The 17359-nt window shown below is 24.3% G+C and overlaps 1 protein-coding gene across 5 annotated transcripts; it reads left to right on the top strand.

The window, feature by feature from the left end:
* Positions 1-170: 170 nt before the first annotated feature.
* On the top strand, positions 171-13161 carry LOC113550633 (cathepsin L-like). Of its 5 annotated transcripts, none has more exons than XM_026952588.1 (15): positions 171-430; positions 4076-4192; positions 7700-7846; positions 7913-7999; positions 8070-8195; positions 8260-8406; positions 8506-8577; positions 9022-9135; positions 9410-9623; positions 10049-10206; positions 10393-10489; positions 10564-10835; positions 12237-12330; positions 12449-12522; positions 12869-13161. In XM_026952588.1, exons 1-15 carry the CDS (start codon positions 356-358, stop codon positions 12941-12943), a joined length of 1869 nt encoding a protein of 622 aa, XP_026808389.1. In that variant the 5' UTR covers positions 171-355; the 3' UTR covers positions 12944-13161. The 5 variants fall into 5 exon arrangements, with proteins under 5 accessions (XP_026808389.1, XP_026808387.1, XP_026808388.1 ...); XM_026952586.1 differs by having other exon boundaries at positions 8260-8418; XM_026952587.1 differs by lacking the exon at positions 12449-12522 and adding an exon at positions 12565-12638 and having other exon boundaries at positions 8260-8418; positions 12869-13024.
* The last annotated feature ends 4198 nt before the right edge of the window (positions 13162-17359 follow it).

Raw genomic sequence — 17359 nt, 5'->3', positions numbered from 1 at the left:
TTCCAGTTGCAATCAAATAAATAAAGATATAATAATAACATTGTTGTTATTGTTTTATTCGTGTTATCAGTAGTTGATCTTTTTTATATCGACCGTTCAATGTTCATACACAGATAAAGAGTACAACTGTATATAGACATAATATTATATTATTAATATACGCATAGTAGTTATTATCTTAAAAGTTACACCACAAGTCACAACAACAAAATACTTTTATATTTAATTTCTAAATTCTAAGACGCAGTACACATTTACTTTGTTAGATTGTTTTGTTTGCACCTACAGTTCGTTATTTCTTCTTATTCATCAATGTTTTAAAATCACTACAATTATCAAAGTCTAAGGAATCAAGATGAAATTTCTATTTCTAGGATTTTGTCTTTTCATTGTTTTACTTGGAGAAAATGTTTCCGCCCAAAATCACAAGGTTAGTATATTAATAGTGGAATTGATTTGTAATTAAAAATTTATGTGCATTTAAAATGACAAAATAGTTATAAAGATGTGAAAATTTTTTTTGTATTTCACTTTATACTTGCATGTATTTTTTTGAATTTTGAATTTGTTATTTTTATTGCACAATTTTATGTATATTTATTGATTTCAATTTTAAGTGAACAGTGAAATCTATAATTCACTAAATAAAGAACTTCATTTAATCCTTGATATAGATTTTTTAAATTTTTCTTAAGAAATCAAAATTAATTTGTTTTTTAGGTATCTAAAATTTTGATCCTAGCAATTACTCAATCTCATTACCATATTTTTTCTTAGTTCAAAACTATCTATGTAGAATATTAAATCAGATAATTGTTAAAATTGTGGGTATATGGTCAATTATCGCTTGAATAATAGAATATTTTAAAAACGCCATTGAAGGTATTTAAATCAAACTGTTTCTCATTCTAAAAAGACCTATTTAATTAATATTTATTGAATACTGATAATCAATTTAAAAAAAAGAGTTTGGTTTCCTTGTTTTATCTTCTTTAGATCCTAATAACAATTTTAAAACAAATTTGGCTCTAAAAATGTAATAATATTGTATTCAACAACTTATTATGCTTTTTCAAATAAATAAATAGAAAAAAATATATGTTGGATTTTAAGAAAACATATTAAGATATCTTAATCTGATTTCAATGCTAAAATGCATAGAATTTTTAATTTTTATAACTATGACTTGAAAATTAAATCAAGATTCTTTATAAATTGATCTTACTGAAATTAAAAAAAAAAGTTTAACACGAATCATTAAAGCCCCATTTTAATCATAATAAATGATGTGTACGAATAGTTCAATTGTTTGCATACAGGTGCCAATTGTCCATTATCCATGATAATTTACATTTAGCTATCGACTTAGATTCAATATTATGTTCTTATGGTGGTGGATATGGCTATATGATAAAATACAAAATGTTTATATGTCACTAATAAATTTATGTATATTTTTAATTAATTCAAACAATTATTTTTAATTATTGTCTAAATAGCTGCTAGTTGTAATAATTTACTAAAATTAAATAATAATAATATTTGGTTTTTGTCTTATGTTTTACTCATTAGTGATGTAAAATTGTAAAAAGTAATTAGTTATTTTAAACTAAGTATTTAATACTTTAAATTAATTTTTGTTTTGAGCTTTAACCTTGTTAAGTAAATTACATCAATAAATGACTAGATTTAATCAGTAGATACAAATTTTAATTTAATGTACATGCAGAGCCGTACTGTTAATATTTGGTGTCCAGGGCAAAATTAAAAATATTCACCCCTATTTTATTTATCATTAAGCATTTCAATTTTTTAGCGCTCCTTTAAACCATGCGCCTGGGGCCCCCCACGGCATGGTTACTAGCAAAAGTCAAACTTTACCAAATTTAGTGCTACCAGTACATAGAGGAAATGTTATTTTTGGCTTTTATTTAAACAAACTTAAGTGTAACAAATGTTGTATAGGCTGAATTGTAGCAAAATATGATTTTATGTCTGCTTATTTCTGAGTTTTGCCCTATTTTGACTTCGCCACTTCATATAATATTATATTACATAATAATAAATAACAATAAACTTGTTACTACCTAATTAAAATTTATTGATTTCATTGTAAATTGTAATAGTTTTATTTATTTTTTTATAACGTACAATTAAAATTATTTGATAAAAATGTATTTTAGATAAACAATTATAATTAGTACTAGTAATAGAGTCAGTAACATAAAACGGAATGAGTAGGAATCTAATATTTTCAGATATTTAATTATTTGTAAAATATAACAAAAAAAATTTATATTTTTTACTTATTTGATTTATATTATATTATAAAATATATTTTATTATCAAAGTTAAATTTAAAATGTATTTCTATGCAAAGTGTTTTAAGAAAAATAATAATTAAATAAAAAAGAATATAATTTACGCTAAAAATATGAAACTTTTCTAGGTTATTATATTTTTACTTTATTCACCTTACAATTAAATGTTGATTTTAACTTATCAACTACTTGTTATTGATAAAATACTCTACTAACCAAAGGCCACTACTCACTTGCATCTTGGCTTAGAAATAGATAAATAGATAATATTTAACATAAGAAGTGAAAATTACATTAATTATGCGATTACTTAATGATTCTTATTTCTTTTATTTTTCAATTATTTTTATCTTTATAATTACTGACTGAACTTTGAAATATACTATATTTTGACCTTTTATATTTTTGGATTAAATAAAAATAGAAATGTTAAGTAATATAATAATATATTTTGGTTGGTTATTGGAATTGGTTATTTGTTTGTCCCCTTATTGTATGATCACCATAGTGTGCCAATTTGTATTTAGTTTACTCATATATTTTTAATTTAAAATTTAGACTAGTTTGTTCTTCAAATTTTTATTACTTTAAAAAAGTTGATCTCTAATAGTTACTATTTATATTTAGTATACCTAGTACCAAATTTCCACCTAAGCAAAATAGGAAGCTGTCTAGGAATCCAGAAACCCTTACCTAAAATTTCCTAGTTAAATACTAAAAAAAAAAGGTGTTAATCAATATAAGAAATAATTTGTGTATAGTAGTATTTATTTTTAGTATTTTAAGCTTAGATAGATAGATATAAATATACTTATAAGAATATTATAATGTGGTAAGTAGAAACTTGGAAATTAATATTATGTTACACTATATTTTTATGGATGTTTAAATTGATGAATATGTATCGGTACTATATTTTATTATATTTTTAAAAACAAAATAAAGCAGTTTTTATTAATATATTTTTTAAAGTATCCTTCTTTAGTAGCTACCTTGAGTTTAGCACTGAGTATACCTTTCATTTTATCTCTAATTCACTCATGGTAGCTGCTAAATAAAAGTATAATTTATAAAACTGAATATATTAATATCTTATTTTTGCAGTTATTTTTAAAATTTAAACCAGGTTTCTAAAAATAATTTGAATTGGTAGTTTATTATGTTTTATAAAAATATAATTAAAATCTTATGAAGGATTTATTGTTAATAAGTAGTCCTATAGGTTCAATAGATCTAGATTTATATAAATATCAATTGGTGCTTATATATTTGGCCCTAAAACTTTAAAAGCCATATTATACTTCCTGTTCTAAAAAAACATAATAAAAATACAGTTTTAAAATTATTATTTTTTCTTATTAACTGTATTGATGGTAAAATAGACAAATAATTATTTATATCAATTATTTTATAGCCTGTAATTATACAATCTTTTCGCCTGTATGCAAAAAAAACAAAAATCATTATGTTTACGCCAGGTTTGCTAAAACATCGATGTATAAGCCTTTATATTTAACAAAAAAAAAAAAAGAAGAAGCTATTTGAAATATATCCCGTGGGCCTAAATGTTTTTTGACTATAGTATTAACTATTGTAACAAATAATTTATTATATTTTTGCATAATTATGTAATTTAAAAGAAGAAAATAAGTAAGAATACCATTATTGAATATCAACCTTTTGATTGTTTTAAACATTAATTTTGATGATTGTTACTATACTACCCATTACACTCCTAAATTATTCTATTGTAGATTGAGAATAATAAATTTATAGAACAACTATCAGATATTGCAATGCAATCAATGGAAGGATTTTCAGATTATGGGCATAAATTAATTGAAGTTGAAGAAATTGGCAATATATCACATGTAAGGTTAAAAATAATTAAAAATAAGACTATAAAATTTAAATTTGAAATTACAGACTTCAAATCAAAACAAAATAGAAATAACAGCATGTCGTTTTAATGATTTAAATCAGAAAAAAGAAATAGAAAATCATCCTGAAAAAAAAATATCAATAAATGATTTTTTTGTGAGTTTTTATGTGTTAAATTTTTCTTGGGATTACAAACAATTTTTTTTGTTTTAAGGTTTGTGATGTATGTCAAGTTAAAATTAATAAGACAGAAAACAATACATATAAAGCTGTAGAAATGTCATGTGTTTTACACGATTCTCGTATTTATATTCCTGCTCCAGAGGTTAAACAAATTTTATTTTCCATTTGAATAAAGAAACTATTAATTTGTTTTATATTCATAGAAATTAACAGCAAGTTTAAATATTTCTGATATCAATAAAAATATTTATACATCTGATCAAAATATTGAAACAAAATAAATGATTTTTCAAAAGATATTTGCAAATTTAAAACTAGGTACAAAAACATCTGAATTGGGAATCATATTTAGCGTACTATACACTAAAAAGAGTTTTTCTGTAAGAACTTATTTCAAAATTTAATGGCTAAAAAAATGAAAATTTAATAATTATAATCAATGTAATTTTTACAGATATCAGAATCAAAAAATTTCAAAACATCAAAATAAAATAAAAAAAGGTTTTTTTACCAACAAATATTAGTATAGAATATAAGAAAGATAAAAATTGTATGAAAAGTACTGTCATTATTGAGGTTGTAGACTTGTGACTTGTTAAAGCATTGTTTTATAATTTAATTAAGAAATATCTTTGTTTTGTCAGATTTATTTATATTATAGATTATTTAAAATAAATCCATTTTAGTTCATAATTTATGATTATTGTTGAATAAATATGAAATGAAGTAATAAAATAAAAACATTCAAATATTTTCTATATTCAGGGCGGAAGTGGCTTAACGAATTACCGAGTAAAACTCGGTAGGCCACTTAAAATATAGGCCGGTTATGAGTGTTTGGTGGTAATGATAATAACAAATTAGTACAAACATTACTAGAAAATATAAATGAACCAAATTATTAAATCATATAGTAGCTGTAGCTATAATCAAATGTTAAAAATCCTTAAACTCTACCTAATACCTTGTTAATTTCGCACTGTCTGTATTTAAATGATTAAACTTTTTATTAAAATTTAATTTATTATTTTTCCCAACTTTGTCTGTCAATTAAATTTTATTTTATAATAATTATTGTAAAAGTAATAAAACTATTTATCTAGATCAGCAGTCAGCAGTTCCCAAAATGTGCACTGCAGTGCCCTAGGGACACCGCGGTCTACGTAAAATTGGTTATCAATGAGTATTTTTTTTGTTTTGTCTTTCGTGTTATTCACAGCAGGGCACCATGGCTAAATTGGGTCCAAAATAAGGCACCGCGGAAAAAAATGTTTGGGAACCGCTGATCTAGATTAATGAATTATAATTTATTATAACCAAGGTTTGGATTTTGTAGCATATTCTACTTATTATTGTATATAGATAAAAACAGCAGAGTTGGCTATTAATTTGTTTTATGCACCAGGGGCTCCTAATATGAAATTTTATTTTGGTATTTTTTTGCATATTTTAAGTATTTTAGATTTTTAATGATATTTTTTGCTGATATACATAATAATGCTTTATTTTGTATTTTTCGTAACTTTTGTTTATATTGAATGAAAAATAGTATTCATTTATGTGACTCTAAAAGAAAAATTTCTACATTTTTAATATTTACATACAAAAGATGTCATCATTCAATGTAAAACGTAGGTATATCAGTACATATAAGTTTTTTGAAACTGTAACATAAGATAGTATTAGTTTTTTTTATAAATGTATAATTTCATAAAATTATTTTATAAATATAATTAAATTTCGATTTAAAATTTTTGCTATTTTTAATATTTTTAGGGCATATTTAAAGGTTGTTTTGATAATATTATAGCGCATATTTCAATATTATTGGTGCTATAAAATCCAAACCCTGATTATAACTATGAACATATTAAGACCAGAACATTTTTTAGAACTAATATTACATTGATATGATAAAACCAACGCAGTTTTTTCTAAAAGAAAAACTTTTATTACTTCTATTACTACTACTACTACTACTACTAATAATAATAATAATACAACTATTTGTTTAATAATTTTTTATCCGTATGTCAAAACTTTATTGTTAAATTGATAGTGTTTCAAGTGTTTATCATAGTTACATAATTTTCTTTGTCTTACTACTCCTACTTTTTTAAACTTTAATGAATATTGTATATTATATTAAAAAATTTGATTTAAAAACTTAAGGTGACTCCATACATATACTATAGTAGTTCTATTAATTGCTTAATTTTCTAGGATATTAGGCAAATTGCAGGAAATTAATGAGACTATGTTTAAAACTTGCTCTGTGGTATGTTTTAGGTTTTAAAAGAAAGCTTAGTGTTGATTAAGTTAAGTGGCTAAATATAATTTATAATTTTTTTTAACAATAAAACCCATTTTAGGTTTTATATGTATGGAAAATATTAAATATGTTTAATGAATTTATACTTCAAATAAGAATTAAGGTTTTTAAATTGAACAATAATTTATATATATTTGATTTTTGATTTCAAATTCATTATGACTTCGTAATTGTATTAGATATTAGTATAACAATATAGAGAATCATATTCATTTAGATTTATTGAGAGCAATATCTAGTATAAGTTTCATTCTGCAAAAATTTGATAATTAAATTTTTTTTTTGCAAAACGAGACATATTTTATATTAAATAATAAATATTTACAAATTAAAGATTACAATTGTATTAAATATAATTTAAAAATGTGAAAGTTCATTAAATGCTAGTACCTATCACTTAATTATTGTACAATAATTAATTTTGTTCAAGCATTTTTGTATTTTATTAGTTACATGATTTGTAAAAATTATTGAGTTATAACTACTACATGGATAAAATAAAAAATAAAATTTAGCAATACAATTTTACAAATCTGACAACGCTTTATTAAATTGGCCTCTTTTTATAAGTAGAAAAATTATTTCTCTATAAAGTGAACATATTTAATAGGAGGCCATATTTTAAGAATTCTACTGCAATAATATATTATTATAGTTTTGTATTTCATAGATTATAACTGCTAATAATATTTGAAAATATTAAGCAAATAAAGTTTTAATATAAATGAATAAGAAAGTATCACATTATTGACTTTAAATACAGAAAAATGTATTTAATTTTAATTACCTATACATATTTATTAAATTTGTTGGGGACGCTTAAACCTACTTTTTAAATGAATCACATTGCCAGAGCCAGACAGTCAAACTCCATAAGAACACAGGACAAAACTTAGTAATATTTCAAAAGTTGTATTTTTTTACATATAAAATTTAAGTTTGAAACTAAGTTTTATTACAGTACCTAATTTATTGTTTTTAGCCATCGCCAGTGGGAGGTTACAATGAAATCAATGCTGATACTGAGAACATCAAACAACTGGCTCTATTTTCCTTAGATTCTATTACACAACAAACAATGTCTAAAAGATCTTTGGGGTTAATCAAAGTTGTATCTGCAAAAAGTCAGGTATAACATTAAATTTTATTAAAAAATATTTGATAAAATACTAATTCATAATTATTTAACTTTTAGGTTGTAGCTGGAATAAATTATAAAATAAAACTATTGGTGTGTGAAAAAGATTCAAAAAATGGCAAGGATATTGTTATGGATCACAAAGTATGTTTATTTTATTTTCATTGAAAATTTGGTAAATTATTTAATTTTTTATAATTACTTCTTTTTTTAGAATTGTCGTTCATGTGATGTAACCATATGGGAACAATCATGGTTGAACAATAAAAATGTGACTAAAGTAGCTTGTTCTAGACCTTCTGAACTTGCTTCATTTTCTAATATAGCTGTGACTAAAAGAGTAATATTAATTTAAAATATATCTAAGCGAAAAGAAAATATATTATTAATTTAACCTTACTTAGGACATACATGAAAATGTAAATCTTGGAGCGAAAATAAATCTAAGTACTGATGATAAGAAAGTTAAAGATATAGTGGATTACGCTTTACTATCTATTGATAAACAAGAAGGATCTAACAAACCACACATATTATCAAAAATTATAAATGTATCCAAACAAGTAAAAACAAAAAAAAAAAGCTTTTATTAATAGTTATGTAATTATTTGAATAAAAACTTAAATAACTCAATTAACTTTATATTATAGATTGTGTCTGGAGTTATCTATAATATTGAATTGGAAATATGTGAGAATTCTACAGGCGAAGTTGATAAAAAGGTAATCTACTAAACAAATTAATAAATAATTTGATAGTAATTTAGTTTTTAAATGTATATTATATATTAACTCAACAACTGTCAACAAATATTGATAAACTGATACAATATTGAGGCTATTATTTTATGTTTATATTAAAATATATTTATTTTATTTTAATTTTTAAATAAAAATTGAAAGTTCATTTATAGAATGAGGATAAAGTATTAGTACTTACAAGCACTAGCATAATAGTTGCTTCCTCTTTATTATTTGTTATTTCATCTTATTTTGTGATTTTTATATTTCTTTTTACCAATAGCTTCTTTCTTAAACAACATATCTGAAGAAAAAGAAAGTTTATTTCCCTTAAGATTCATTGAAACAAATTTATTGTAAAATATTTATGAATATTTAACTGTTATTAAAATTTAATTGTTGCTACTTTTACTCATGTTTTTTCAGAAATGTAGAATTTGTAATATAAAAGTGTGGGAACAAGCATGGGAGTACAACAAAAATACTTTAAAATTCAATTGTTATACACCAAATAAAACCAACATAGATATATCAAGTTCTGTAAGTTCACATGATATTTAATGTTAAATAATCATGTTAATTACATTTTAAACCTAAATTAAATTTAGTTTATATTACATTTTTGAATGTTGTTTTATTATTCATTTATTGAATATTATGCTAAACTAATTAGATCACTGAAGAATTTGCATTATTTTCATCAATCCTAAAAAATATTTATACACTGTGTACTATAATTAATTTTATTTTAAAAGATACTATAATACATGTTATTTAATTTTAAGTTGTTTAACAGTTTTTATTATTTTATTAGAAAACATTAATTGCAAAGAAAAATGATGATCGATTACGATTAAAGACAAATTTTGAAAATTTTATTACGACACATAATAAAATGTATTCTAGTCTTGAAGAAAAGAATAGAAGATTTCGAATATTTGCTGCTAATATGAAGAGAGTACAATTATTACAAAAACATGAACAAGGAAGTGCTATTTATGGAGCTACGCAATTTGCAGATCTTACAAGTAAATTTATTATATAATTTAAAAATAATCTTTGAAAATTACATTTTATCATGTTCTGAAACGATATTTTAAATTTTGAAATTATTTAATTATAAATAACATCAAAAAAACTTTTTAAAAAAATGTGTAACAACTTGTATTGGCAATGTGTATTTTTTTAATGTTTCAATCTTTCTTTAAATTACTTCAACATTTCAAAAAACTAATGATTATTAACATATTTGACCAAATTTTAATTATTAGGAACTTTAAGAAGTTTCATTTAATGCTCTGAAGCACTTCTAGTTAAAATATTGTAGTAAACTTATTGTTTTAAATGTCTATCTTTTTTTCATTTTTTAAAATTAAACAAATTCACTTGTGGTTACTACAGACATAATTAAATAATATAATAAGAATTTAATATTTTACTAATGTTTTGATAGAAAATGAATTTAAAAAAAAGTATTTGGGTCTGGATTTATCATTGTCAAGTAAAAACACATTACCGTCATTACCCATGGCAGTCATTCCACAAAATACTTCTATTCCTAATGAATTTGATTGGAGAGACTACAATGCAGTAACACCAGTAAAAAATCAGGTATTTAAAAATTGTTTTTATATAATTTTAAGCTACAATAAATGTTCTATAGTACCTAGCGTATTCGTTGTCTACGTCTTCTACATTTAAACTATAGAAATTGTTTGAAAATTAGTACAAATATAGATTACATAAAATAAAAAATAAGAATTAAATGGTGAATTGTATTTGTAATTGTAATTTTAGGGAGCTTGTGGATCTTGTTGGGCATTTTCGGCCATAGCCAATATTGAAGGACAATATGCCTTAAAATCTAAAACACTTCTATCGCTCTCAGAACAAGGTAATTTATGAATTATAAATGAAGTATTTCAAAATTGGGTTTTTGTTTTATTAATATTAGCTTTATTTTTATAGAACTGGTTGACTGTGATAATTTGGATAATGGATGTGGTGGTGGCTTAATGACTCAAGCATTTGAAGCCATAGAAAATTTAGGAGGCTTAGAGACAGAGTCTGATTATCCTTATGAAGGTCACGCAGATCGTAAAGGTTGCCAGTTAAAAAAAGGTGAAGTGAAAGTATCAATATCCAAAGCTGTGAATGTATCTACTGATGAAGAAGATATTGCCAAATTTTTAGTTAAACATGGTCCCCTATCTGTCGGAGTCAATGCTAATGCTATGCAGGTACATCACATAAAATTTTAACATTCTATAATTTGAGGTATTTGAAAGTCTAAGAAATTATGTATTTTATTTATTATGTTCTTTACTTTATAATCTATATCTAAATTTCAATAAATCTAAGAACAAAATGTCTATTCTAAAAATGTAATATATTCCTGTATTAATCCTCATGCTATGTTGGTATAAGTAAAAAAACTTCTAACTAGAAGAATATATATGTACAAGTACAGTAGAAGTCGCTTATTAGGAACACGGGTAATTGATACAATTCCGTTATTGAAACAAAATGTCCCAGGACAGATCGGCTGTATATTAGAACATTGAAAATAAATCGGATTATTAAAACATCACATAGATTATTTGAAACAATTAGGCAAAGGTCAGTCGACCTTGGCAATAACTAATGTACTTTAATCTTATCTTTGCTGTCGTTACGTTTATTTTTATTGTACTTGATCATAAGTACAGTACCTATACATATAAGAATGCTCTTTCTGTGCGTATTGTTTGTAGTTCAGCTTTGTCGTAAGTACGGTTAATCAAATTGTAGAAGCTCTAAGTGTCCTGCAGCATTACTCGTATGAAAATATGGTCATGGAGTTACTCAATGCATAAAAATAAAATTTGATACACATATTTTAAATAATATAGTAAAATACATACATTTGTAAATACTTTTTTTTAATTATACAATATACTTACATAGTTAAATAATAAATATTTATACATACACATATTTTTCATTCTTTTTTCATAGTACAAATCAAACCAATCGCTTATTAGAAATAATCGGTTAATTGATACATTTCACCTTGGTCCCAAAGTGTTTAAAGCGGTTTCTACTGTATATAATATTGGTTTTGTAATGATATCAGAGTTTTTTGTATCTGAAAACAGTTATAATAAAAAAAAGAAAATGTTCTGATTCTTCAAATTTCAAAAAGGTTTCTCGTGGAAAAGTGGATGCATTTATTTGTTCCTTTAAGGTTCAAAGATATTTCTCAGTACTTTTCGAAATAACTGGGGAAAAAATCAATTTTTTCATTGTTGAAATTCAAAAACAAATAATTATTGAAAGTTGTAATTTTTACCAAACATTACCATTATTTATTTAGTAGTTCCTTGATTATCCGTGTTGACAATTAGCTGTGCTCCCTATTCTGAAAATTTGTATGTACCAAAAGTGACTCCGCTAAAAATTGTTTTCTATTGCATTCAAATTTAAAATATCCATAATATAAACCTACTTAGTGATAGATTTTAGGTTAGATTAACAACCTACTATATGATAAAGTGACTCTTCTTGTTTTCTAAATCTATGACTAAAAATGTTTTTTTTTAACTAACTACATTCTTGACTGACTTACAATTTTGTATAATGCATAATTTTTGTTATTTCAGTTTTATATGGGTGGTGTATCACATCCAATCCATGCATTATGTAGCTCCAAATCACTGGATCATGGTGTAGCCATTGTTGGATATGGAGTCCACAGTAAGTTATTGCATTATATTTTATTATTAATAATCAATTGTATACAAATAAAATAATCTTAATGATAATTTTCAAATTAAAATATTACTTAAGTTAACCTTTAATATTTTCATTTTAGGAACTAAATATACCCATAAAAATTTACCATATTGGTTAATTAAAAATAGTTGGGGACCTGGATGGGGAGAAAAAGTAAGTTAAATACAGATATATTAAAATATGTTTTTTTTTCAGAATATCCTTATTTAAATACAACTTTACCGTTTTGGACCATTAAAAACAGTTGGGGAGACAAATGGGGCATGCAGGTAATGGGATGTAAAAGTTAAGGCTCATAATAAATCATAATATTTTATCAATAATTATATGATGCTTATTATTAACAATTAAAATAATGGTCCAAATAGCGTGAAAAAAATATGTTATGTTTTTACTTTAATGCCATGTATTTGTTCATACTATTATTTACTAATTGTTTTACTAGAGTATAACTTTGAACTATATAATATACAATACTATAATGTAATATTTATTTTAGGGTTACTACTTGCTCTACAGAGGTGATGGATCTTGTGGTGTCAATCAAATGGTTTCTTCAGCAATTATTGAATAAATTTTTGTTAAATTTTAAATGAACAATTAAATTATTTTTTAAGGTATTAAAGATTCTCAATATTACATATTTAATAATAAACATTGTATTAATGTTTCAATTATTTGAGCTATAGAATTTTACTATATTAATTTGAACTTATGAATAGATCTTTAGTAAGTGTATCTAACAGTTATATTATTATTAATCATAAAATATAGTTATTAGATATATCTTAATCTACTTAATTTTTTTTTATATATCTAATATTACTAAGTTTTTTAATTATTATTATTTTTATTTAAAACTAATAAAGTAATAAACAATCAGACTTATAGCATTCAGTTGATTTGCGTATTATAATTTATTCTTCAGAATTTTATGCATTAAATATTTTTATTTTGTATTTAATGTTATGAGACTGCTGTTACAGTACTCCTCCATTTCTTAAGTAATCTTTTTTCTCTAGTATTGCCATGGACGCCCAGAGGGGAGGGAATAAGGTGACATATTTTTCACTAATTGGGCATCGAGCGTACTCACTTAGGAAGATAGTTCTGTTGAGAATTTACCAGCCAACCATAATGACTCAGTAGTCTGGTTACTCTGATTCTATTTCTAGGTGCACTCTAAAAAAATTAGATTTGTAATCGCTAGCAATTAAATACGACCCGCTCAGAATTTAAAGAAAATCATGAATTGGCACTAATGAGTATTTTTTCTGAGATATTCGTGATAACCGACAACAGTGCTTAATAATTAAAGGGTGCGAGGAGACAATGTTTGAGTGTATTCATTGTTTAAGTGTACAATAAAAAAAAGTCCATGTCATTATAAATATTTTGCAAATAATTAAACCCTAAAGTATTTCTAGATATATTCCAGGCCTTTGACCACATTCAGTATGAAGGGGCTCCTATTTAAACTATAACACTTTCTCCCTTCGCTAAATTATTTCATAATCAAATCATATTTAGAAAATCAGTCGTTTTTAAGGTTTTGGCTTAGAATACATGTTGATAGATTATAATAACTTGAAAAAATTGATCGTTCAACGTCAAGCAAACACAGAGCCACTATAAAAGTTTTCTCTCAAAACTATTAACCATATAAACCCCTTCATTAAAAAGTGAAAAAGTAATAAGTTTTATCAGGTTCTGTTAATGAATGGTCTCTTCGTGTGATTCATGTTTTGTATACAGGGAGATTCATAAAGCGTAAAACACTCATTATCTCCAAAAGTATTTACTTTTTTCCAATTTTTTTTTTTTCAAAATTTTAGAACTATGCCGTTCTAGAATTATATAATTGTTTGATATTTTTCACCCTTATATTTATTAGGTAAACCACCCAGAGATCAAAACCGTTTAAATTTCAACGGTTACAGTTACGGTTTTTAAGAACGGTTTCCTACATTTTCTGGTTTTGGTTTAAGTTTTAAGATCGGTTTTTCAAATTGTTTGGTGTTGGTTTCAGTTTCAAAAAAGGTTTTTCAAATTTATTGTTTCAAGAATAGTTTCTGGAAATTTGTGGTTTTGGTTTTTGGAATGATTTTTTTTAAATTTTGATTTTATTTTCCTCTACCTAATAGCTGTAGACCCGATTTTTATTATTTATTAACTAAAGCCCTAAAATTATATCTCCGATTTGTATAATTAGTCTACATACAAGTATATGTTCAACAGAACTATTTTCGTGTGGTTAACTTTAACATGTTGTACTTCCTTTTGCATACAACAAATAGTTGAGATCATTATTCAATGACATTAATATTTAATTATAATAATATACACAAGTTATAAAAACTTCAAAATTATTATAAGGAACAATATAGACGTGCATAGCCGCATAGTGGTGAATAAAATAACAATTGTGATATTTATATTTTAATCTGGATTCTTGAATCAATATGTATAGTAATAATAGAAAATAATAAATATAAATAGGATACCTTATATTCGTAGGTTCGTAATACTCTGTAAAAGCATCGGGATTTTTAATAATAAATTCGAACATAATATTTATAAATATACTCGTTTTAACTTGAATTATAAATAATATAATTAACTTTATAAAATCAAAAGAAACCGATTTTAGTTTTAAATTTCAATTGGTTTTTGAACGGTTTTTCAATTCTATTTCTATGGTTTCGGTTTTGGGTTTTTTAAGATCTTAGTTTTCAGTAACGGTTTTCTAACCGGTGTTTCAAAGCTTTTGGTTTCGGTTACTGTTACTGTATGCAAAAATGCAAAAACTGGGATTTTAACCGGTTTTTTAGAAAACCGATTTTATCGGTTTCAATCCCTGAAACCACCATCAACTTTTAATTTTCAAATGGCAATCCATACTAGAAATGTCATAATTTAGTAAGGCTTATTTTCTTATGAATTATCACGTTCAAATTTTCAGTTTTTGTTAATTCGTTGACGAAATAGAGCTCCTCAAAGTCGGGTGGTTTTTGTGAGTTAATGTGTTATACCTAGTCGGTAGATACCGTAACAATTATCATTTGTATGCTCTAGGATAAAACATATTATTTTTTCAGATCAATTCAGTAAGTACTGTAAACTTAAGTTGTGCCTCTAAATGTATTTTATAATGCCTGTGTCGTTCGATCGCGGATCGCTCTACTGAAGGTGTTTACGGCACTGGTCATAATAATAATTATCAATTACAAAGACCTTTGACCAGAAACTATTAATATAAATTCGATATTGTTCGACTAGAGCACTAGAGATGTAGTGCCTACTACCTATATATAGTGCCTTAGTATCGGTGATAACTGATAATCGTTGTGCCAACTCGTTACAATAACTTAATATTTAAAAAAAGAATTGGAATAAAGTGAATACTTTTTGAGATAATGAGTGTTTTACGCTTTATGAATCGCCCTGTATATCTACTTATCTCTATGTAATCCTTATTACTTATTGTTTTCATTTTGTAAACAGATGGAATTTATTTAAAATTTATTTATATAATTTTACTATTTTAGTAGGTAAATTAGAAATAATATATATAAAATGAATATACCCTCCTTCTATAAAATATCAGAAATCAACAAAATACTAGATAACCCACAGCCAGCAAAAATTGACGTTTATCATAATATATCATGCAAAGTACAAGTAGTACAATCAGAAAGTGATCACTTGGCCAGAAAAAGTCAAAACTTGATATGAAAAGTTCATCTTAGGACCATTAAAAACCATTCGATGCTTCGTTAAAAAAAAATTGACGTCTAATCAGCAAAAAATCTTCACAAATTTATTGAATATCCACGCATATTTTATAAATAATTTTTTGAATATTATTATTGCAAATACAAAAATAATAATTATCGTAATTTTATATTTATATATATACATATGTGTGTGTGTATATATGAGCTAAAAACTAAAGTTAAAAAGTTTGGGTTAATAAGTACTACGTAGTGATGTGACTACGTTATACATAATACATATCAATAGGTGAATAGGTCAATAATGTACAAATTTCGGAAATTAAGATCATCATTGCTTAAGTGATCAAAATTACTCTTTGACGAGATTCAAAAAACCGAATGACCGCGATATACCTGAATTGCCTATCTGACGCGCCCCGTAACTATACAATTTGTATATTTTGTATATGGGACATTGGACATAGGTACGTAATTTAAAACACATCATATAAAAAATAACATTATACTTAAACAGTGTTAACACTGTTAACAATTTAGGTATATTTTTTAATGTAGACTATAGTTATTATTAATTATTTTTATTTGTTTTGAATAATAACTTTAGTAAAATTAGTAAGATATGTTATATATTGGCCTGTTGCCAAATTTAATCAAAACAATATTATTACATTAAATGTAATTAAAGTGCATAAAAACTATTAAAAAGTAATGTTTTATTGTTGTATAATATTTATGTACATTTGTAATCGAAGAGTGGCATGAAGGAGCATTTGCACATCCTTAAAATATATATTTTTTTAATTTTAACCTTTATTATTATTTAAATAAACATGTTCGATTCAGCTAATTTAAGAAAGGATTTATTATGAATTTTGAAAATAGTGTTTGTCAATGTTTACATGCAAAAACTTCAAAAGTAAGTAATGTTAAATAAGTTTTGATTTCACCGATCTATTTTTTTTTTATTTTTATTATCATTATAAAAGACATTTACAATCTGTTATTACATAGAAAAACAATAAGTAAATAAATAAATAGATAAAATAGATTACTATATTACGGTGGCAATGTGAGGGAAGGGAGCGTCCAGTGACACTAATTCCAAACCAATCTATTAAGCGTTAAAAACCATACATTTTGAAAAAAAAAATTTTAAGTCGATAGGTTGCTAAACTAGAATCGTTCCGTTAATTGTATCAACTGTTAGGTTATATTTATATGTGTATAAGTCTAATAAACCATAGTATTAAATT

Source organism: Rhopalosiphum maidis, chromosome 1 (genome assembly GCF_003676215.2).
Source record: "Rhopalosiphum maidis isolate BTI-1 chromosome 1, ASM367621v3, whole genome shotgun sequence".
NCBI classification, from domain to species: Eukaryota; Metazoa; Arthropoda; class Insecta; order Hemiptera; family Aphididae; genus Rhopalosiphum; species Rhopalosiphum maidis.
Note: the sequence above shows the minus strand (reverse complement) of the source record. Positions and strands in the feature narration are given on the sequence as shown.

Bases quoted from the DNA above. Each gene is read 5' to 3' on its own strand.
- LOC113550633 (XM_026952586.1), top strand. From the start codon at position 356: ATGAAATTTCTATTTCTAGGATTTTGTCTTTTCATTGTTTTACTTGGA. The intron at 4,193-7,699 runs GTAAGGTTAAAA...TATTGTTTTTAG, and splicing joins AAATTGGCAATATATCACAT to CCATCGCCAGTGGGAGGTTA. The intron at 8,578-9,021 runs GTAATCTACTAA...ATGTTTTTTCAG, and splicing joins CAGGCGAAGTTGATAAAAAG to AAATGTAGAATTTGTAATAT.